Source organism: Benincasa hispida, chromosome 2 (assembly GCF_009727055.1).
Source record: "Benincasa hispida cultivar B227 chromosome 2, ASM972705v1, whole genome shotgun sequence".
In the NCBI taxonomy this organism is placed as follows: Eukaryota; Viridiplantae; Streptophyta; class Magnoliopsida; order Cucurbitales; family Cucurbitaceae; genus Benincasa; species Benincasa hispida.
This window is the reverse complement of record NC_052350.1, coordinates 26,323,377-26,346,633: the sequence shown is the minus strand read 5'-3', so window position 1 is coordinate 26,346,633 and position 23,257 is coordinate 26,323,377. Positions and strand designations below refer to the sequence as shown.

Below are 23,257 nucleotides of genomic sequence, written 5' to 3'. Positions count from 1 at the left end.
AAATATTATGGGCTAGGCAAGAAGAGAGGGACTGGGCGTCCGACCGAGATTGGGAAGGGGCAAGATCAGGAAGGGGGTGAGATCGAGTGGGGACCGGGAAGGTTTTTTTACTTTTTTTGGCCCGATCTTCAGTCCAGTTAGGTACAATATATATATATATATATATTTGATTACAACTCATTGTTGTGTTGACTTTTAATTTATTTATTTGATTAAAAATGTAAGTTATAATGAAACTAGCAATGGAGTTTCATCCTAACGATTGTTTTCCTGCAGCCCTTTCATATTGTTCCCATATAGGAAAGTTTATTCCTAAAATTAAGAAAAAACTAACTCTGACACAATTAGCTATGTTTTGGTCCTCTCCTTGACACAAACATCATCTTTAATAGACTACTAATTCACTATATTTTTCTTCGAGAGGTAGAGGAACCTAGGAGAGATGTAATTAGTTTTAATCTTCTAGGAATAAGGTTTCATTCAACCAAATAGAGTTTAACCTTATTACAGGATTGAAACATCAAACTAGAACTATGAGGGAGAAAATTCTTTTGTTAGACTTAGAGCTAAGTATCTAAATGACGATAAGAGTATGAAGACATATAAGTTGAACTCTATTTTTCCATCACTTGAGTTCGAAAACGATGTTGATGCAGTGAAAATTGCATTGTTTTATTTTATTGAGTTTGCCATGATGGGTAGAGAGAGGAAAAAACAAATGAATTTTGAAAATTTAGCGATCATAGATGATTGTAATAGATTTTGTAATGAGGACTGGAGCAAAAAAAAATTGTAAATACAATTACACAATTCAAACAAGGATTGAAAGCTAAAGCAGAGGTGTATAAAGGCATTGCAGATGGAAAACAATTGATGTACAGTATTTACGGGTGTCCCGTGCTTTTCAGGTAATTTAGTTAATTCGATTTATTGAATATTCATTGAAGTACACTACTAAAATACACCTACATTTCATATAGGTATGAGCATACGAAACTATTTTATAATTATCCAGTCGCGTTGCAAACAGATTGAATGACAATGCGATACCACGCATTTTGAGATGGTCGTGCTCACATTTTCCTCCATATGGAGTGACTAGAGACGAAGTCTTCGGATCAGATGTAGTGTGTTCCTTTTTAAGTTTTTTGAGTTAATTTTTTTTTCATGATTATAGCTTCTTAGATTATTTGTTCATTATTACAATTTGTTGTAGGTAAGATCACATTGCAACTCATTCCATCTAAAAAAGAGATTCAGCTTGTGAATCGTGTTATGAAGCCACCCGTCCCTAAATTGAATCGTGTTATAATGTTGTGGTCGACTTCTTCACCCTAAACTGGAAGTTTTCTCTAATTGCTAATATAGATAACTGCATCTTTAAATCCTTCTTAGATATAAATATGTCACCAACTTGTACATCTTCAGAAGAATAAGACCCCTGTCATGATGATTTTGCTACTAGATGGATGTGACAAGTCATGACCCATTACGTGTGACGAGTCTCCGTAGTCTTCAATTGTTCGTTTTTCTGCATGAGGTGTATGGTGGGTATTAATCTTGGGTTCCTCTCCATCATCCTTCTCCCTCCAAGACCAATCATTGAAATGTTGACATTGGTCTACATCATCCTCTAAGTTATGAGTTGTCAAATTACTAGGCACAAAGTAAGTGATGGGTTAAAATATGTGGGGAAAAATGGACTATCTGACTCCATCTTGCAATGTACTAGCCAAGATGCTAAAGGGATTTCTTAATTCATCGGATATATGAATTGTTTGGATGAAATCCTTGATTACTTGAACATTTTGGAAACGTAGATACGTAAAAGGTATTATTGAAACCTCTTTCCATGTGAGGAATGTGTGTAGATCTTCATCATTCCGAATTACAAATGCAGGGGTTTTAGATCTCAATTGAAGTATACATCTTATAAAAAGATTATACTCATGAAATTATATCACTTATCTTATAAACTTCGATCAAGAATTCATTATACGTTGTGCTAACCTCAATGTCAAACCCCTACAACTCTCCTCCATCGTAGACCTTAAAACAATGTACATATTTTCCATGTGCGCCCGTCCAGGTTAGGGTTAACTCTATTGGGCCCCAGACCAGTCTCAGCCCGATTCCTATCCTGAATCCAAAAAGATTGGATGATTTCAATCAATTTCTTTCATACCTGGTGAAGCCCGACTAGGTGATTTCAATCAATTTCCTTCATCCCCAGTGAAGCCCGATCAGGTATCAAACTTATTTCAACAATTATTTTGTACCCAGTGAAATCCAACCGAGTAATTTTAACTCATTTCTTTCTACTTAGTGAATATCCGATGAAGCCCGTCCGAGTATCTTTAAAAAAATGCTATTTTTTTCATTTTTTTATAACTATCAAATGCAAAGCATTATAAAAAAAAGAGAAACAATCAACCAAGCAAACATATATACAAACAAATGAATTCTGACATGAAAAATCAAATTCCAAAAAGGTCATTTATTATTGTCAATTTTTCCAAAAATTATCGAACTATTGAATACATACAAAATGAAATACATACCTTCTTACGGAGTGTACAAAATTACAACTTCGTGAAATACAAGTTTTGTACTTGATGAAAGACTTTTCTTTCCAAAGATAATTTGGTGAAGAGAACTTTTTGTGGGATTGTAAACAAATTAATTTTTGTGGGTAATTTTTTGTGTTAGAATGTGAATAATTTTTTGTCAATTAATTTTGGATGAACTAATTTTTTGTGAATAAATTTTTGTAGTGGAGAATTTTTGGTGAATTAATTTGGTAGATTGGTTGTTGAAATTGAAAGTAAAAATTTAATAAGGGGCATAAGAGTAATTGTATAACCAAAATTTTCTATGCTTACATCATTTTCATCATCAAGGAGGTAAAAAAAAACTTGGTTTTCAAAAATAGGTCAAAAATACAAAACAAACTAAAAAAAAGGTCATTTTTGTCAATTTTCCAAGGGTTGTGATTTTTGAAATGTTGAAGGGAGTTACAGTAATTTTACATTATTTGCAAAATTGTGGGGTAAAAAAACAATTTTTTTAAAAAAAGGTCTAAATTTTAAAACCAAAACTTCAAATAGGTCATTTTTGTCAATTGCCCAACTGCTTGGGCCAAATACACCCTTACTGTTTTTATCCTTAAATTTTATTTTATTAATAGATATTTTGATCTAGTATCATAAATGCCTTATGGTTTTTTTTATTAACTTTTGAGTGTAAGTATTGAGTTGGTTATTATTAATCTCCTTTGGATAGTAAGGACTAGTTTACGATTGTGTAAGTTCTTTTGAGTTGGAAAACAGAAGGATTCAGCTTTGGCAGAAAAAATTGTATACTACATGACAAAGATGAAATCTTATGGCATAGAACAGAATGGAATCATTTGAGCAGTATAAAATTAAAAAGCATCCTAAGATTATTTTAGGAAAAAAAATCTACCCAACCTAGTGCAATCCAAACAAATACAAATTCTGGAATAACCTTTTGAAAAGTAAAGGAAAGAAGAAAAAAATCAGCTTAGTTTTGTTTTCACTTGCGGATTCAACAAAGTTTTTAGATCATTATAGCTAGGTTCTCCTGCTATGAACATGTGCCCAGAACCAAGCCAATGGAGAAGCAGAATTCAGAGGAAGTAATGGAAACCACTCAAAAGGTTACCAGAAAAAAGGGTGGTCTTCGAACTATGCCTTTCATTTTAGGTAATATTCTTCACCAAGTTTTAAAAGTTCTGATGCATCCATTTATAATGTGTTCATTGACAAAAGAACTCTAAACTCTGCAGCAAACGAGATATTTGAGAAGATTTCAAATATTGGTCTTCATGCAAATATGATATTTTACCTGATAAATGAGTATCACCTGAGTAGTGCTAAAGGAGCAATCGTCTTGTTTCTGTGGTCTGCACTGACAAACTTTTTGCCCATTGCCGGAGCTTTCCTCTCTGATTCTTACTTGGGTCGGTTTAAGGTCATCGCCATGGGGACAGTGGTTACACTTCTTGTAAGCAAGGATTCATTTCCTTCAACTTCCAACTTAAATATCTGTTTGTTTCAACTGTTTCTTCAACTTTGATCATTCTTTTGAACTTCAGGGAATGGTGGTTTTATGGTTAACAGCCATATTTCCAAAAGCAAGGCCTCCACACTGTAAACCACCTGAGGAATTTTGTGTATCAGCAAACACTGCCCAGCTGATGCTTCTGTATTTTGCATTTCTTCTAATGGCGATCGGAGCTGGGGGAATTCGACCATGCTCTTTGGCGTTTGGGGCAGATCAACTAGAAAAGCCAGGCAACCCCAAAAACCAAAGAACTATGCAAAGCTTCTTCAACTGGTACTATGCTACTGTTGGAATTTCAGTCACCATTTCAGTGGTATTTATGGTTTATCTCCAGAACGCTGCCGGTTGGGTTGTGGGTTACGGAGTTCCTGTTGGACTTATGGTGTTATCCACAGCCATGTTCTTTCTTGGCTCTTCATTGTATATTAAACTGATGGCAAACAAGAGTTTGCTTAGCAGTTTGGCTCAGGTAATCGTTGCAGCTTGGAGAAATAGGAACTTGGAATTCCCCCCACAAGCTTCTGATAAATGGTTTTACCATAAAGGCTCAAAACTCGTCACCCCAACGCCGAAATTGAGGTATTTTAAGAGTCAAAACGTTTCACAATTGTTGCTCACTACGCTTTTATAGTTTCTAACATGATCAAAGTTGATTCTTCTATCTTGTTTTAAGGTTTCTAAACAAGGCTTGCATAATAAGAAACAAAGAAACAGACATGGATTCTAATGGAATGGCCAAATTCCCATGGAGATTAAGCACAATTCAACGAGTAGAGGAACTAAAAGCACTAATCAGATTACTTCCCATTTGGTCTACTGGCATTATAATCAGCGCCACCATCAACCAATTCACCTTCTCCGCTCTCCAAGCAAACACAATGGATAGACACATAACACCCCACTTCCAATTCCCAGCAGCTTCCTTTGCCGTCTTCACAATCCTAACCCTAACAATCTGGGTCGCAATATACGACCAAATCATCGTCCCACTACTAACGAAATTCACCAAAAAATCAAATGGACTAACTTTAAAGCAGAGAATGGGAATCGGACTCGCAATCTCATGCTTGGCCTCAGTAGTTTCAGCAGAAATCGAGAGAAAACGAAGAAACAGAGCAATTCATGAAGGTTTAGCCAATGTACCGGAAGGAATCGTGAAGATGTCGGCAATGTGGCTGGTGCCACAGCACTGCCTGGCAGGGCTGGCTGAAGCGTTGAATGCGATAGGGCAGATTCAATTCTTCTACTCGCAGCTGCCGAGGAGTATGGCGAGCATTGCAGTAGCGATGTTCTCGCTGGGAATGGGCGGAGGAAGCTTGGTTGCAGCACTGATTGTGAGCGTGGTGAAGAAGAGGACGACGAAAAATGGGAATGTGGGATGGCTTTCGAATAATCTGAACCAGGGGCATTATGATTACTACTACTGGGTTTTGAGCTTGATGGGTGTGGCTAATTTGTTGTATTATTTGATTTGCAGTTGGTTCTATGGAGATGAGGAGGAGGGAATGGAACAGAGTAGGGTTTGGGATGATAAGGAAGCCATTGAAGAAGAAGCCATCCTCGGTGCTTGATTTAGACATGCACTTGAAAGAAGATTTGATCTCTCATCTTATAACTGATAAATTTTTATTACACATGCCATTTTTTAAAAAAGAAAGTCATATTTTAAAAGAGAAGTTTTCACATATGAGAAGAAAGGTTAAATTATTTATAGAAGTAGTAAAAAAAGATGGATAGACTTTTATCAATCTCCATCAATGATAGACTTGTATCAATTTCTATCATTAATAGTAACAATGATAGACTTGTATCAGTTTCTATCATTGATAATAACAATGATAAACTTCTATCAATTTCTATAATTAATAGACACTTATAGACTTTTCTATCATTAATAGACATTGATAAACTTTTATAATGATAACAATGTCTATCACAACTATCTATAAGCAACAAAATTTTCTATAACAATATTTGGTGTATGTATCATAAATTATCAAAAAGCAAAAAAAGAAAAAAATGTATGATAATATAATAAAATCTACTTTTATTTACCAGTTTAAACTTTTGAGTCAATTGATAATTTAAGAAAGTTAGCAACAAAAAGAGTAGTAATATCATAACGAAAATAATGTTGTAAGATCAAACTTTCAACTTAAAAAGAAGTAAGATGTATGTATGTACTAATTTAGTTTTTTTTTTTTTTTTTTTTTTAAATCACTATGTTAGTTGTTAATTTGAGTATATTTTTTTTATGTTATTTTAAATGATTAAAGTATGTACTAAAAAGAAGTAATAAATAAATAACTTTAAAATACTTGGATAAATTTAAATAAATATTTTATACTAACAAAATAATAAATAAAAAACACTTTAGAACTGAAAAAAAAAAAAAGAAAGAAAGAAAGAAAGAAAGAAAAAAGAAAACATTTTAAAAACTTGGATATCTTTAAAGAATACGTTTGGAAAACTCGTTTATTCAAAAAATAGTTTAAACTTAATTGAAGTTTTTTCAAATTGCTTATTTATTTATTTTGATAATTTTGTATCACTTAAAATATTTGAAAAGTTATACTTATAACTTAACTTTAGAGTTTGTGTTTTTTTAATCTTTAACCTTTCCAAATAATCTTTAAAAATTAATTGGTTTATTTGATATAAAATTAGATTTTATGTTTAAGAAAACTTTGAAAATTAAATTTTGTATTTTATTAATTCACGAGCTTAAAAAAAAAGTCAAATTTTTAAACAACTAAATTGTTAATTATAAAATTTAGATAAAACAAAAATTTTGTAATCTCACCAAATTTAGAGTGTTCAAGCAAGAATCCTTGAAATTACTTGAATTAATTTTATTTAGATAAAAAATAGGGACATTCAAATATAGCATCAGATCTAAAATAGCATATATGGTACAATACAAAAGAATTTATAGATATAACCAAATTTATTAGTAGAAATCTAATATATTTGGCTATATTTACAATTTTTTAAAAATATTACTATATACTTAATTATTATCTCTAAAAATATTAAATATTCTATTTATTATACTTGAAAGGCTAAATGATTAAAAATTGCTAAATGATTAAAAATTTAAAATTACAAGACTAACTAAATTATTGCTTTCAAGTATTTCTTATTATTTTTTTTTTTAAGGATACTTGAGAAAGGTAAAGAAAATAGATATGTCATTTAATTTTCATACTATTTTTAAATATAAAAAAATGTAAAATATTTATAAATAATAATATAGNGTAAAGAAAATAGATATGTCATTTAATTTTCATACTATTTTTAAATATAAAAAAATGTAAAATATTTATAAATAATAATATAGACTGCAATAAATATAAGTAAACAAATATATTTTACTATTATTTATAAATATTTTCGGTAGTTTATCATGTATAATAATTTCCTTAATCTTTTGTCCTTAGCAAGAATTTGTTTTGATAATTTTAAATTATTTTAATAACAAAGTCCGCCAGTTTTTTTGGAGCTCTGCGTTTGTAAGTTGTAACTGCCCTTGATTGTTTTTAATCCCCACAGCTCCCACTTCGTACTTGCCGCCGGCGATCCATCCAAATCAACGCCAAATGGCTCCAATTGCTGTTTTGATACGTTGTCGGACGGAACAATAGCCTTCTTCAACGGGGAGATCAGCCTAACAAGTACCTCTATACTCCCCGGCCGCCGATAAAAAGGTCGTTCTCTTTGAAGTACCCTGTGCCTTCTCCGGCTAAAATCCTTACGTTAACTTTATTGCCAATCTTTTTATCTTTAGACTTAAATACGGTTGTTGAAATTGTTATGCTTAATTTCTTGTTTATTTTTAGGTGATTTATTTGCTGGAAATAATCTATTGATTTGTTTAATCAGGTCCACTTAGAATTTTTTGTTCATAAATTTTGACTAAACCTTATTCACCCAGATTGCCACACTGATCCAAAGTAAACTTTATATAGAACCTATCCCTCTGTATAAGCTAGAATTGTATTTGTTGTCAGAAGGTTGAAATAAGATTTTTCAGTTGAAAGTTTGTGGGTTAGAGCAAAAAAGGTTTGAATTGATTGATGGTTCCAGTTCAACATTAATATCATTAGTTTATTATTTGCATTACAGATTGTGATTACATTCATAAACGCTGGTGCCTATCAATGGCAGGTTAACAATATTAGAAACTAATCCCACTTCAGGTTTTTCCAAGGCAAGTTTGGAGACAGGCCTGATCCATTTGGTGCATTGTAATCCCAGCATTGCATATATTGGCTATAGCTCGCGTGTATTTCATCCCATAGCTTGACATTCTTTTGCAATGTTTCTCATAGATTTTCACCTGTCTTATAGAGATTATTTGCATCAACAAAGTTTTTGATGGTATAAAATAAGTAAAGATTTTAAAAATAGGACTTACAAATGTCTTAAAGCAGTGCCAATCATCAACCAGGGATTGCCCTTGCTCCCGAACCTTGTTAAGCACTTTTGAGCTCCTTGCTTGTCCAAACAGAAGTTTACCAATGTTATTTATACTGTTGTCAGCATGCCTTCTTTTCAGAATTTCATCCTCTAGCTGCTCTCTGGCCTCCATCTTTTCTCTAGACCCAATTGGAGCTTTCTGAAACTGATCAAAGCAAAAGTCTACACATTTAGAATATGTAGTAGATTGGAATCATAATTAGAATATATACATCGTTGGACAAATCATACCTTGTACTGATAATAAATGAGACTAGCATCACGCTGGCTTACCCCATTTGATGATAATTTTGATGGTGAAGAAATGGTATGAATACTCTGAACAGAGGATTTATAGTTGTTATAATCAGGGCTATTACCAATAAAGGTGTTAAGGAAATCGGTGCCGATCCTTCTGTTTCCATACAACATTACATGAGAACCGACGCCAGATTTATCAACCAAAGTTCTTCTTCGAACCTGCAGTTTGGGAATGTAAAAGGAAATATTTATCAGTAGTGTGATTTAAGAAAATTGAGCTCATTTAAGAATCAGGAAGCTTACTGCATGATATTGTTGGTTCAAAGTTTCCTTGCTCAAATCATGCTTGTCACTGCATGTCATGCCACAACACAAATTCATTTAAGATGATTGGAGAGTGACTATGTAGGCTTGAAAACGATGTTATAGAGGCCTGAATGCAAGAATTCCTACTCTGATACCATGTTAAATATAATTGAACTCAAAAGTTTAAGTTGATATCAATTATTTAACGCAGATAGAAGGTGTAAAAAAAAGTATTGCCTGTCTTCCATCCAAGCGACGCTGTACAAATCTCCAAGACAAGTGTTGTAGTCTTTGGGAGGAGGACCTCGAGATTCTTTAGGACAATATGTTGCCCAGCTATCTTCTGTTGCATTTGATGCTGTTGTTGCATATATCTTTATGTTTTCTGGAAGTAGTCCTTCAAACATACTCCCGGACTCACATGCTTCTACATATATTACCTGAGTTTTTTATGTTAACTAATTTAACCTTTACTTTGATATATAGTTTGAACTTTGTAACTATTGTTGTATGATATATGTTAGTACCATGCTTTTGTAACTTTTGGCTTTATGTTTCCTTTTCAGTGCATCTATTAGATCATTGACAAAAACATAATCATCTTCAGGCATTCCTACGATCATGTGAAACAAAATATAGTCAAATTCGTTAGGAGAGTTTAAGGCCGACCTGTATGAATTGCCTTCTCTTAGCAGAAGTCAATCCAAACAAACCCTTAATTTGTTGAGACGAAAAGGAGTTGCAAATGTAACTTATTACCGAGCATCCCAGCAGCACCATGGTCGGAGTAGTAGATGAAAATATGATCATGAGGGCCACTGTGAATAACCTTACCACTTCCACCAGTAAGTGCAGATTTGTTTCCCGAAAGGGCAGCATAAAAGTTGACTGCATTCACCTGCTTTCCTGTATAGTCTTTGGGAACTCCTTGGTAAACATCGGGCCCACCTGGTTTGTTGATAATGATTCCTTGCCTTGGATTGTTTGGATGAAATGCTATATCGTCGTACATGAAAACTATTATGTTTTCATCAGGAATTCCACCCTTTTTCAGTATTTGATATGCATGGCATACATCCGCCTAGGTTTTGGTTTTACATAAAAAAGAGAGTTAATGTATGAGAGACGTCTCAGCTTAAAAAAATTATTTATGTTATAGTATAAGGACTTGTTTGAGAGGCTGAAATATAATCCAGATTACTTGAAATTAGGATTACAATAAAATGTTAAAATCAATGTCAAAATGGAATCGTAAAGCGTGAAAATGGTAGGAAAGATAGTTAGATTGAAAACGGTGGGAAGAGAATGTAATAGGGATTGCCCAAAACCCTCAATCCAAAAGTGGATTTGGGATTACAGCTGATGACATCCTAGCTTCCAAACAGATCATAGATCATAATTGTTTTATATAATAATTGCTGGATGCATATATTGTCAACCTAGAAAGCACAAACATGGATAACAAACATAGTGACATTTTCTTTAAATCTAGGATATGGACACGAGAAAGACATGTTTATTAAAAAATATATATATCATGTTTATACCAGGAGGAAGTTCAAAGTCAAGATTTTGTGCATTTATATGCTGAAAAAAATTAGTCTGTTAGATGTGGATACAAGACACAACGACTCGTCATTTGATGCATGTTTAACAAATATTGGACTTAACGTGTTTTTGTACAACTAGTGTCTAACACATATACTACACTAATAAGTGTCATCTAATACGTGTCCAAGTGTATGACAGGAACACACTAGTCAAAGTAAAGTGTTTGTGCTTCTTAATTGCCAGCCACATTGTGATGGCCTCATCGAATGATTTTTTTTTTATAGTTATGTAATGGATTGATATAAGAATGGTACCTGATGCCTGTAATTTTCATAACCATTGGAGCCAGCAACCAGAAGTGCCCATCTCTTGCCAGTTTGGTTAGCAGTGGCATCACTAATCCACTCTTTCTTAGCAATAATGTTATTGAAAAACACAAAAATTATGAGAATGACGAGTAGTTTTGTTGGACTTCTATTACAAGTTGTCATTTTAGGTGTGCAAATGAGACTGTTTGAGCATCCTAATTCCCCAAATCTATGCATTATTATACTAGTTAATGTGACACATACATATTGCGTGGTTTTGCAGAACGTTTTACAGTTACAAGTAGCTTTCTTTAGTATCTTATCCATTGGTTCTTATCAAATGCGTCAAGTAAAAGGTATGTTTTTGCTTTCTTTCTCTACCTAGCTAATCTAAGTAGCATTGTTGCCTCCAATAATATGTTTGTTTTAACATTATATTTTGCTCTAGTTTCCAAGTAATTCCCTTTTTCTATTTTCAACATTTTCAAATTCTTGTACGTTTTGGAAGTTTATGCATTTGGTAACATCCTCGCAACAATAAAAGAACTACTTGGGAGTTAATCAAAATTATAGATTAAAATACTACTTTAATTTTCATACTTTTATTTTGGCTTCTGTACTTTGAAGTTTGGTTTATTAGCATTTGTACTTTGAAAAAGTGGTTGTTTTGATTTTTTATTTGTAAAATTTTAATATAAATTTTGTATCCAATAAAATTCCTTTAATACAAATTTAGCACTATATTTTAAGGATTGAATCAAGTGTCATTTTAAAATGTTGGCTGACAAAAAATGAGATAAAATAAAAATGAATGGACCAAAATGGTCCATTTATAATAGTAAAGAGACCCAAATGAAAAATAAAGATGAAACTACAAAAATGAAAATTAACTTTTTTGAAAGTATATAGACTAAAATGAATCATGATTGAAAATATAAGGAAGAAATAGTATTTAATTCAAAATTATCTTGACAACTTGGTAGCTGCCATTCACCTTTCAGAAACCATTTTATTCCTTTCCATGGCTAAAATATAGTTGGTAGCTATTTAATGGCGTTATAAGAAGTGTGAGCCTCACAAGATTCGGCTATTAGTCTAGGATGGTGGAATTAATTATTATATTGTCAAAGTGAACATATTTCAATTGTAAAGTGTATATTCTCGATCAAAAAGTGTAAAGTTCAAATCCTCCCTTCTATGTTGGACAAAAAATATATTTTTTTTCCTTATATTTCTTTTATTTTCTTCTTATTTTCGTAAAATATTTCTTAAGTTGATGTGTGTGGAGGGTTATCTAAGGTAAGGTCTAAAGCTATAAATTAGATAGTTGATTGAAAATTGAACAAACATATGGTAGGAGAATTTGATCTTCTAACTTCGAAGAAGGTATTACATATAACTTATATTGATATTCACTAAACTAAAAAGAAGTTTCATTAATAAAAAATTTTAGACCAATCATAAATCATCACGTCATTTCTTCAATTAATGATAAGATTACAAAATATCAAATTTAGAATTAATTACAAGTTAACATGCATTCCAAGACCTTTGGTCAAGTTAAAAAACACGCACTTTTGGCATGAAGGCTAAGTCCAACATCTAATTGTGGGCCCAAGAGGTAATAAGGCTTAAGCCCACCTAAGGCTTTGAAGCATGCCATAGATAGGAACCCACTTTTTCATTTGGGAGAAAGGGACTAAAAGAAGGGTTGACAAGTAAATTTGAAAGTTTCAATAATAAAAAAAATGGTATAAAAGTTTCAAAATTGTAAAAATAACAGAAAATAATAATAAGTAAATGACCAAACTACCTTAAAGGTAATATAAATGAGAATGTAAAGGAATAATTTAAAAAAAAACTCGAATACCGCAAATACATTCAATCTAAACATTCTAGTAGCAAAAATTAATAATCACCCATCCAGTTGCAAGGAGTTTCATGTAGTGATGTCCACGAGGCGGGGACGGGGAAGACTTCATGTCCCCATCCTCGCCCCCCTTATTTCATTCCTCGTCCCTGCGAAATTTCTCGTGGGGATCGGGGCGGAAAATCCTCGTGGGAAAAATTTCTCTATTTATTTTTTTTAATATATTCATTTTAGCAATTTTGTTTATTCTCAACCAAATAAAATTATTATATTAAATGAGTTATTTTCAATAAAATTTTCATTCAAAGAAGATAGTATAAAAATTTATCATAAAAATAATATTATTATATGTATAAAAATATAATCTAATCCTATAACTTCTAAAAGTTAAAATTTAAAATTTACAATATCATAGTCAAACTTTTCATTTAAATAGTAATGTTAAAATAATATAAATGTATTAAAGTACGAAAAAGTTGAAATAAGAATTAAAAAACAACTAACATTTTTTTTTTATTATTATTATTTATTATTCATCGAATGGAGATGGGTTCCCGTTCCCGTAGAAAAAATTATTCCCACACTCCCTCTCCCATTCTCCGTCTAATCAGGGATTTACTGTCCCGTTCGAGACGGGTCCCCGGTCCCGGATCTAGGAGGTAAATAGACATTCCTAATTTTATTCCCTTCATTCCATGTGACTAGTTTAGCCAAAGAATCTTGAAAGCAACTTCATCCAGAACATCATGGTTGAAAATGGTGTCCAGTACAAAAAATAGAAAACAAGTGTATGTGCAAGGAGGTCAGTGACATGGCGGCAACGATTGTCGGAAGCTAGCCACAACAATGGATTTCCATGGCAACAACAAGAATTCAAGAGAGAGTTGCTTCCTTACGGCTACTTCCTGTGCTATCCTCCTCTGTGACGGCGGCAATCTCAGTACAAATGGTGGCCTGTGGTAGACTGAGATGCTAGCGGTAGTTTTCACGCAAAGGAGAAGAAGGTTGAGGGAGGCTTAAAGCACAAAGAACTGAAGGAGGAATAAGGAAAAGAAAGTGGGGGGTGGGTGGGTGTTCTATGCGATGATGTAGCTATAAATTAGGGTTTTTTTTTAAATAAAATAAAAAACTTACAAAAACAATTATCTTGATCCAAGTCAAACTTTCTTCTTTCACTCTTAAATTCCAAATATCCCAATACCTTCTCTATATTTTTTTTTATAAAATAATTATCGTCTCCAACAAATTTAATTTTCGCTCTAAAAATTCAAAATTAAAAGAAGTACGTTAATTACTAGAAAAATATCAATATTGGTAAAGAAAATCAAGAAGATGCAATATTCTATTATAATCAAAATGATGGTTAAAACCTCATAACTTGATATTACAATTACATTGTATGTATAAATGTAGATTAGTTAAATCTTATAGCTTCATATTGCTATTACACTGTATTGAATGTATATTAGTTAATTACCAGAACATACCGACATTGATAAAGAAAAATCAATAAGATATAATATTATATTCTAACCAGGAATCACGAAAAATGATGTTTATTTCATATGTATAAACAAATGAAAAAAAAAAAAACACTTAATTATGAAATAATAATATCATAATATAATGTGAAATAAAATGTGAAAATTAAAGAATATAAACAATAAATTGAAAAAAGATGAAAACAGATAAATAACAATATGTATAAAAAAATGAAAAACAAATATTTAAATAAAAATTGAATCTTGTAACAAAATGTTAAACAAATCGAAAATAGTTAGATAAAGGAAAATTATTTCAAATGGTAAAATTGTTGAAAATATTTACAAGATATAACAAAATTTTAGAATTATCAATGATAAACGCTGATAGACATTGATAGACTTCTATCAGTGTCACTAATAGATAAGTCTACAAGTGTCTATCTGCGTCTATCATTGATAGTTCTAAAATTTTACTATATTTTGGTTCATTTTTCTATATTTTAAAACAACCCTACATAGAACTAAATATGCAAAGAAAGATAATAACAAAGAGATATTTGGGGAGAAAAATCAATAAGGATTATTTGTTTAAATGGAAAAATATTTAGAGTCTAAGGTTTCATTTATTTAGTCTTTTATTGAATCAATATATTTGAAATCTAATAATTCACGATTTTACCATTACACTGTATGTATAAATGTTAATAACTCAAGTTTCAACAATTACATTGAGTGCAAATCATCGAATAGAAGTCTAATTAGTTGTAGAGCTTGTTGAATGAGAAATTTTAGATCAATCACAAATTACCACGTCATTCATGAAGAAATTCCAAACCATCAAATTTGAAATCAATTAGGAGTCGACATGTGTCCTAAATTGGAATTGAAGACAAATTCTAATGACGCCATATGGTTTCATCAGACCATTGAATCAGACAAGATTAATTTGACCCAATTTGATATTATTTATTTGGGTTAAAGTTCAAATAAGCCCAAAAATGGGCTGAATTTGATCTAAATGTTGAATCATACCTAAGTCCAACCAATCGGGTCCAAGGACCAGGCCTATGGACCAACCAAGCCCAAGCCCACGAGACCTACCAGAGAACTCTATAAATAGAGAAACTCTTCTCATTTGTGGAGGCATCATTTTCTACATTCAGAGAGCCTAGAGAGAATTCATCAACAAGCAAAAGACTCCCAAGACTCCTGAAGCCGCACTCCTAAAAGATTGAAGACCCTTGAAAACACAAAGACTTTTTCACGACTTCTACTTCAAGCTTCCAAGACTTCTAATTCAAGAACGTTCGGTGCTTTCTTCAAGTCAAGCACATTTACCCAACCGAAAGAGAATCAGAGGATCAAGTATTAGAGATCTAACTATATCGCATCAAATCAACTTTAACATCAACACCAACTCAAGTTGAACTCCATGAAACATGTTTCTCCGGAAGCTTCGTGTGAACAAATTGGCACGTCCAGTGAGATCTCTCTACCTCTCATCTCTCTCTCAGCATCTAAACAAGGCAAATGGCATCTAAGAAGATGACATCCAAATCTTCCTCCACAAACGACTCGTATATGGGACCTGTAACCCGCAGCCGCTCAAGAGAAGTCACGCAGGAGCAAGAGCAGAGCTTCCTCATTGCCCACAACATCTTGAGGCAAATGATAGAATCCCTACAAGGCGGGGTTGTCATCAAAGAAAACCCCCTGTTTGAAAACTCTATTTTCGCCTCCAGCAAACCGAAAAAAGATTCACCGCCAGATGTGATTTCTGTCATGATGGCAGACATGACGACGGAAGCGGCCATGGCGGAAATGGAAAAGAAGATTGACTTTCTGATGAAAGCTGCCGAGGAGCGAGACCATGAGATTGCTGACCTGAGAGAACAAATGCAGTCTCGAGAGGCTGCTGAATCAAGCCAAGCACCCACGGTCAAAACAACTGACAAGGGGAAGACCGTGCTGCAAGAAAACCAACTGCAATAGTCAACCTCGGTGGTCTCTCTGTCGGTCCAACAACTACAAGATATGATCATGACCTCCATAAGAGCTTAATATGGAGGGCCGGCTCAAACCTCCTTCATATATTCTAAGCCATACACCCAGAGGATCCACAATCTGAGAATGCCTACAGGGTATCAACCCTCAAAGTTCCAGCAATTCGATGGAAAGGGCAATCCAAAGCAACACATCGCCCACTTCGTGGAAACATGCGAGAATACGGGAACAAGGGGAGATCTGCTAGTCAAACAGTTCATCAGAACCCTCAAAGGAAACGCTTTTGACTGGTACATGGACTTAGAGCCTGAGGTGATTGATAGTTGGAAGTAGCTTGGAAGATAATTCTTGAATCGCTTCTACAGCACTAGACGCACTGTCAACATGATGGAGCTGACAAACGCCAAACAACAGAAAGGAGAGCCGGTCATCAACTATATCAACCGATGGAGAGCTCTGAGTCTGGATTGCAAAGATCGACTCACCGAATTATCTGCTGTAGAAATGTGCATGCAGGGTATGCACTGGGAACTTCTCTATATCCTACAGGGAATAAAGCCCCGTACCTTTGAAAAACTGGCGACTCGCGCTCACGACATGGAGCTAAGTATCGCCAACAGGGGAACAAGGAACTTCCTAAGCCACGAACCGAAGAAACACAAGAAAAAGGTGAAGGGCGACGAGAAAATTGTGAAAGATGCCACAATACACGTTTCTCTGGAAGCTTCATGTGAATAAATTGGCGTTCACGATGGGACACCTGGTGGCTCCAAAATAGGTAATCTATGGCGTTCTCTGGGTTGGAGAACCCTTCGTGCTGCAGGCACCAAAGAGAAACTAGTTTCCTTGGATAGGAAATCTAAAGCCTCGATGTTCTCGACGACCACTGCCTCCTTGACATGAGGGATGTCACCAAGGATAGCACGCACGGGATAGAACCTTAGCAAAAGATCCACTAGCAGTGCTTCGAAGGTACCAACTCCCTTAACGGCTAAGTCAACGAAAAAAGGACCTACCAAAGATTCTTCGCTTCGTGATGCTTCAAGTCCTTGAAGAGAGAGGTTTAAAGGTGATACAAAAGGGGAGATTAAATGTAAACCGTACAGTTAAAAAGACGATATGAGAGGACTTATATATATATTTTAAAAAAAGGATGACATACCAGTAGGTTGAGAGCATTAGAAGCCACCGAATCATTCTGAACCCTCTCAAGAAAATCGACATCTGATACCCTGTGCTTTTTGGAGGGTCGCTTCCAATAACGGTCGTCGGTACTACTATGACTGTCCTCTTTAATCAGTTTGGAAGCGTCTTTTTGTGCGATCGCTGCCACCTCCTCAGTCAGGCAAAGTTTCTTCCCTCCATGGTTGATCCCTCTACCTTTGGGTAGTCTTGATGGTGATGGGGGAGAAATAACACTGGTCACTAACAAATGACGATTCTCTTTGAAGTAGTTCCCGTGCTTTGTTAACCACCAATTCTTGAACCGTGGGTAACATGAGTGTGTGGATCCAATGTACGGGTCGACAGGAATACCTGAGACAAGAGCTTACGTCTCGTGCATACTATCTAGTAATATAAAACATTCTTCGGTATAGGTACGGGAGGTATTCCCCCTATATCATTCGGAATATCCTGATGGAAGCCGAATTGTCGGTCGAAGCAAAAGGGACTATATGACTCTATAGTTCAGACATTCTCGCACTAGGAGGATAAGTAGCCTAATCGTATGCTGGAGAAATAACTGGACTTCAGAAAAGATAGGTCTTTACCGTCAGTTAGCCGTTCATGCCTGTTCCTGTTCTGAATGCTTGCGTGCCACTAAATACTGACGCGGGTATGGATCAATTCCTGTGCCTCGTATTCGTCGAAGTAAATCGAGCCACCTTCACCAGAAAAGCACATGTTGCCTTATAGCTTCGCACTTGCCGAGTTATGCTCGAACAACGTCGCTGAATACCAAGCCTTGATAATTAGTCTCCAAATGGCCTTAGAGATTAGAGTAGCTTGTATAGAGATCTTCAGTGATCCAAAGTTGATAATCAATCAACTATTATGCCAGTATGAGGTGAAGCATGACAACTTGAAACCCTACATCACTTATGCTCGCCAGTTGATGGAAAAGTTTGAAAGCATGACGTTGGAACATGTCCCGAGGACGGAGAACAAGAAAGCGGATGCCTTGGCAAACCTAGCCATTACCTTAACGGTCTTGGATAATGTGCCCCTTAATATATCGCTCTGGCAAAGATGGGTTGTACCTCTGGTTGGGACTGCTGTGGGGAAACAAATGTGGCATCAATCTACCTAACCGACAAGGAAGATTAGTGGCAACCCATTATAGATTACCTTGAGCATGGAAGGCTCCCGATGACCACAGCCGTAAAACCGAGGTTTGAATGAAAGCCGCACATTTCATTTATTACAAAGGGGTCCTATACCGTCGATCCCTTGAAGGACTTTTCCTTCGATGCCTCAATAAAGAAGAGTCAGCATAGGCTTTGGAGGAAGCACACTCAGGCATATATGACGCACATCAAGCTGGACCGAAGCTACAATTCCAGCTAAAAAGAATAGGTTACTATTGGCGGGGAATGATCCAGGACTTGATGGATTATGCAAAGAAGTGCGAAGCCTGTTAATATCACGCGAATTTCATTCATCAACCGCCCGAGCGTCTACATCCAACCATAGCCTCATGGATTTTCAAAGCATGGAGGCTTGATCTGGTCGACCCTATAACACCTAAGTCGTCAGCAGTGCACTCCTATATTTTCGCAGCTGTTGGGATTGATGTCCTAAAATCTCGTGTCCTATAGTTTGTAAACAGTATGTACAAACACTTGTGTTGTTAATAGATGATATTTACTTCACATCTTGATTTTGCTCGGTTAATTGTTTTATTTGCTTTATCACAAACCAATAAACAAAAAAATCCCTAGTTATCTATATGTGACTCAAGCATGTATGTGGTGACATACAAGTGGATCATGTCTTGAGTGATAACCAAAATGGTCTATAGTATATGGATATAGGAAGGAAACCTTATCCTGGTACTACGTATGCGACCCGCTTTGTGGAATGATCACAAATGTTGTGACTTGTCACAGATGGTCTGATCCTAATCATTCGTGTTGGGGACATGTGAGCGAGGGCATCCTATACAAAGAGTTTGTATAAGACCTGACCACAAAGTGTTAACGTCTCGTTATATAACACCATTCATGACAGAGACTTCACTTCACTAGGATGACCATAGGTAACATGACATCATTCCTGAGTCAGTTGGGAACTCCTGCCATTGAGGGCGATTTCTTGATTTGTATAGGTGTGAGTGGCCAAGTCGTCAATTCAAACCTACCATTTTAGGGATTCGTCTAATTTGGGAGTTAGGAACTCAGCTATACAAGATGGAATTCACTCCTTCCCAGAGGTAGGGGTAAGTAGATAGATGGCTCCCTTAAGGGCTGATTCCGGAGCTTGAACGATGTGGCGTCACACACCTTCTCTTGGCCTGAGAGGTGTTCACATAGTTGGACTATGTTGTATCTGTCTCTTATACACATCTAGATGTGTATAAGAGACAGCACATAGTTGGACTATGTTGTATTGTTCATTAGAGGAATCAGTGGTACTAAGGAGTGAGATGTAACTACAGGGGCAAAATGGTAAATTGGCCCAACTGTACTTACGAGCATCTGTGAAGGGTCATCGTACTCATGATTGGCTATATCCTATGGACACAGAAATATATTTATGGTAAGAAGAGTTCGTTGTTGGTCTTTAATGGAATCACTGACAGTTAACGAATGATGGATCTCATGGCTAAAGAGTTTAGTCAGCTATTCACGTACCAGTCATAGGTCCATTAGGTCTCCTGGGTAGTTTGGATAAAGTCGAGAACCAGTATTTGGGTTAACTTGAAATATTCAACTTGACAAGAGGAAGTTCAATTATATTAACTATGAAGTACAGACACAGATACGGCTACACGATACGAATACGATCGGATATGGTGATTCGTAAATTTCTAAAAAACTAAGATATAGATATGTCTAAGGATGCATCCTTTTTTTTATATATTTTTTTAATATATATATTTCTAAAATACGAAGATACTGATACGTTGAAGATACTTTTTTTTCCTTTAAAAAAATTTAGGATATAGATAAATTTAGCATACAAGTTAATAACAATAGTACAAAATAGAATACAAACACTGAAATACAATACAAAAAAGCAACATCTAAGATGTTGAAGTACAATAGTTAATAAAATGCTATAGAAAAGTGACTCATATTGCAAAGAAGAAGAAAAAGATTAGAGAAAGAATTATGAAGATAAACGAAGAACTTATTATTGAAGATATCCAAATGGTTTATATTTTGGTTGACTTTGTGGGATTCAAATGTGAAGATGGAGATTAGATGGTTCTAATCTAGATTTGGTTTGTTATTTATTTATTTTTCTTTTAGTTTTAGACTCAAGTAGTGAGCTTTTTAAATAGGCTGCCTAATTTTAGATTGAGAAAGATTAGATGAGTTACTTGTCTTTTTCCTTAAAAAAAGTACGCATAGAAATAGATACATCAAATCACATGTCAGATACGTATCTGGAAAGTATCTGAAAGTATAGATACGTCAAATCTCATGTTAGATACGTATTTGGAAAGTATCTGAAAGTATCGGTATCCGATACGTGTCTGATACTGATTCTTTGCCTCACATGAAGCATCTGTGCTTCATATTATATATGATATAATTGGATTGGTTAATTATATATGATATAACTGACTTAATGTATGGGATACATTATTTTGGAGGAAATTAGTATAAATATGATTTATATCAATTAGAGGAGAAAATACTATAGTAGATATGTGATATCAAACTATAGGATATAAATATAATATGATTATATTTATTAATTAATTGATTGATTAATTATATGATAATTAACCAATTCTTCCACGTTCGGACGTGGGTAATGAGTAGCATTAGTTATGGTAACCGGCGGGTTAAAAACGAAAAGAGTTTTCATTTTTCATATAGTGCATTCATTATTGTCAACCACCCAAAAAAATTCGTGAAAACGATCGCCCGAGAGCCTATACGATAGTAGCTCTTTCGTCTAAACGATCGTCTACCTCACAATTTCTTTAAACGATCCTATACGTTTTTCCTAAACGATCGTTCAGCTTTTCTTACATGACCATGTAGCTCTTCTATACGATGAGCACTTCCGTTGTACGATAGCACTGTATTATCTCCCACTTGCTTATCGTCTACACGAATCGTTATCCACCGTCCTCTACCAAACTCACCAAAGCCCACTCTTTGGGTTTTCACTTCGAGAATACCCAAGGTTCATTAGTGGTGGTGTTGTCCCCGTTGCAGTGTTCATGTTCGTTGAATGTATATAATTTGTATTTCGGTACTATGAAATCGAAGCGATCTGAACACGCTCATTGAACTATCGGTATGAGATCCTACAATTCAACAGTGATTGAAATACAAATGATATATATTCAACATATACAGTTATACACATAAATCTAATTATGGCATGCTCAGAGAAAAATAAATAACAGGGAAAGGGTTTCATACCAGTTAAAGACTCTCTTCCAACTTCTGAGCCCCAAGCAGTGGATCCCTCCAATAGATCTACCAACACCCGACAGAACGTCGACTGCCACAGCACAATCAATACGAACACGAACACTGCAATGGGGACGACACCACCACTAATGAACCCCGGGTATTCTCGGAGTGAAAATCCAAAGAGTGGGCTTTTATGAGTTTAGTAGAGGACAAAGGACAACGATTCATGTAGACGATAAACAAGTGGGAGATAATATAGTGTTATCATATAGCAGAAGTGCTTATCGTATAGAAGAGCTACACGATCGTGTAAGAAAAGTTGAACGATCGTTTAGAAAAAACGTATACGATCGTTTAGAGAAATCGTAAGGTAGATGGAAGAGCTACTATCGTATAGGCTCTCAGGCGATCACTTTCACGAATTCTTTTGGGCGGATGACAATAATGAATGCACTATATGAAAAATGAAAACTCTTTTAATTTTTAACCCACCGGTTACCATAACTAACATTGCCCACTACCCACGTCCGAACGTGGAAGAATTGGTTAATTATCATATAATTAATCAATCAATAATTAATTAATAAATATAATCATATTATATTTATATCCTATAGTTTGATATCACATATCTATTATAGTATTTTCTCCTCTACTTGATATAAATCATATATAATTAACCAGTCCAATTATATTATATATAATCGAACTTCTCTTGTCAATTTGAATATTTCAAAATAACCTATATACTGGTTCTCGACTTTATCCAAGCTACCTAGGGGACCTAATGGACCTATGGCTCGAAGCTCCAACGGTACGTGAATAGCTGACTAAACTCTTTAGCCATGAGATCCACCATCCGTTAACTGTCAATGGTTCCACTAAAGACCAACAGTTGAACTCTTCTTACCACAGATATATTTTCGTGTCCATCATATATGACCAATCATGAGTACGATGACCCTTCACAGATGCTCGTAAGTACAGTTGGGCCAATTTACCATTTTGCCCCTATAGTTACATCTCACTCCTTAAGTACCACTGATTCCTCTAATGAACAATACAACATAGTCCAACTATGTGTGAACACCTCTCGGGCCAAGAGAAAATGTATGGCGCCACATCGTTCAAGCCCCGAAATTAGCTATTAAGGGAGCCATCTATCTACTTGCCCTACCTTGGGGAAGAAGTGAATTCCATCTTGTGTAGCTGAGTTCCCAGCTCCCAAATTGGACGAATCCTCAAAATGGTAGGTTTGAATAGGCGACCTGGCCACTCGCACCCATATAAATCAAAGGACCGCCCTCAATGGCAGAAGTTCCCAACTCA

The 23,257-nt window shown here is 34.8% G+C and overlaps 2 protein-coding genes across 2 annotated transcripts; one reads left to right on the top strand and one right to left on the bottom strand.

The window, feature by feature from the left end:
* Positions 1-3,039: 3,039 nt before the first annotated feature.
* Positions 3,040-5,726, top strand: LOC120071613 (protein NRT1/ PTR FAMILY 1.2-like). The gene is made up of 4 exons (XM_039023961.1): positions 3,040-3,725; positions 3,809-4,026; positions 4,118-4,665; positions 4,760-5,726. Exons 1-4 carry the CDS (start codon positions 3,635-3,637, stop codon positions 5,655-5,657), a joined length of 1,755 nt encoding a protein of 584 aa, XP_038879889.1. The 5' UTR covers positions 3,040-3,634; the 3' UTR covers positions 5,658-5,726.
* Positions 5,727-8,171: 2,445 nt separating this feature from the next.
* LOC120071736 (vacuolar-processing enzyme-like) lies at positions 8,172-11,167 on the bottom strand. Its single transcript, XM_039024116.1, has 8 exons — positions 10,977-11,167; positions 9,871-10,192; positions 9,639-9,724; positions 9,349-9,551; positions 9,109-9,157; positions 8,797-9,024; positions 8,504-8,710; positions 8,172-8,425 (listed from the first exon to the last, which is right to left on the bottom strand). Exons 1-8 carry the CDS (start codon positions 11,151-11,153, stop codon positions 8,282-8,284), a joined length of 1,416 nt encoding a protein of 471 aa, XP_038880044.1. The 5' UTR covers positions 11,154-11,167; the 3' UTR covers positions 8,172-8,281.
* Between the last annotated feature and the right edge of the window lie 12,090 nt (positions 11,168-23,257).

Bases quoted from the DNA above. Each gene is read 5' to 3' on its own strand.
- LOC120071613 (XM_039023961.1), top strand. From the start codon at position 3,635: ATGGAGAAGCAGAATTCAGAGGAAGTAATGGAAACCACTCAAAAGGTT. The intron at 3,726-3,808 runs GTAATATTCTTC...TAAACTCTGCAG, and splicing joins AACTATGCCTTTCATTTTAG to CAAACGAGATATTTGAGAAG. The intron at 4,027-4,117 runs GTAAGCAAGGAT...TTTGAACTTCAG, and splicing joins GGACAGTGGTTACACTTCTT to GGAATGGTGGTTTTATGGTT.
- LOC120071736 (XM_039024116.1), bottom strand. From the start codon at position 11,153: ATGACAACTTGTAATAGAAGTCCAACAAAACTACTCGTCATTCTCATA. The intron at 9,025-9,108 runs GTAAGCTTCCTG...CCCAAACTGCAG, and splicing joins TGAACCAACAATATCATGCA to GTTCGAAGAAGAACTTTGGT. The intron at 8,426-8,503 runs GTAAGTCCTATT...TCTATAAGACAG, and splicing joins GGCACTGCTTTAAGACATTT to GTGAAAATCTATGAGAAACA.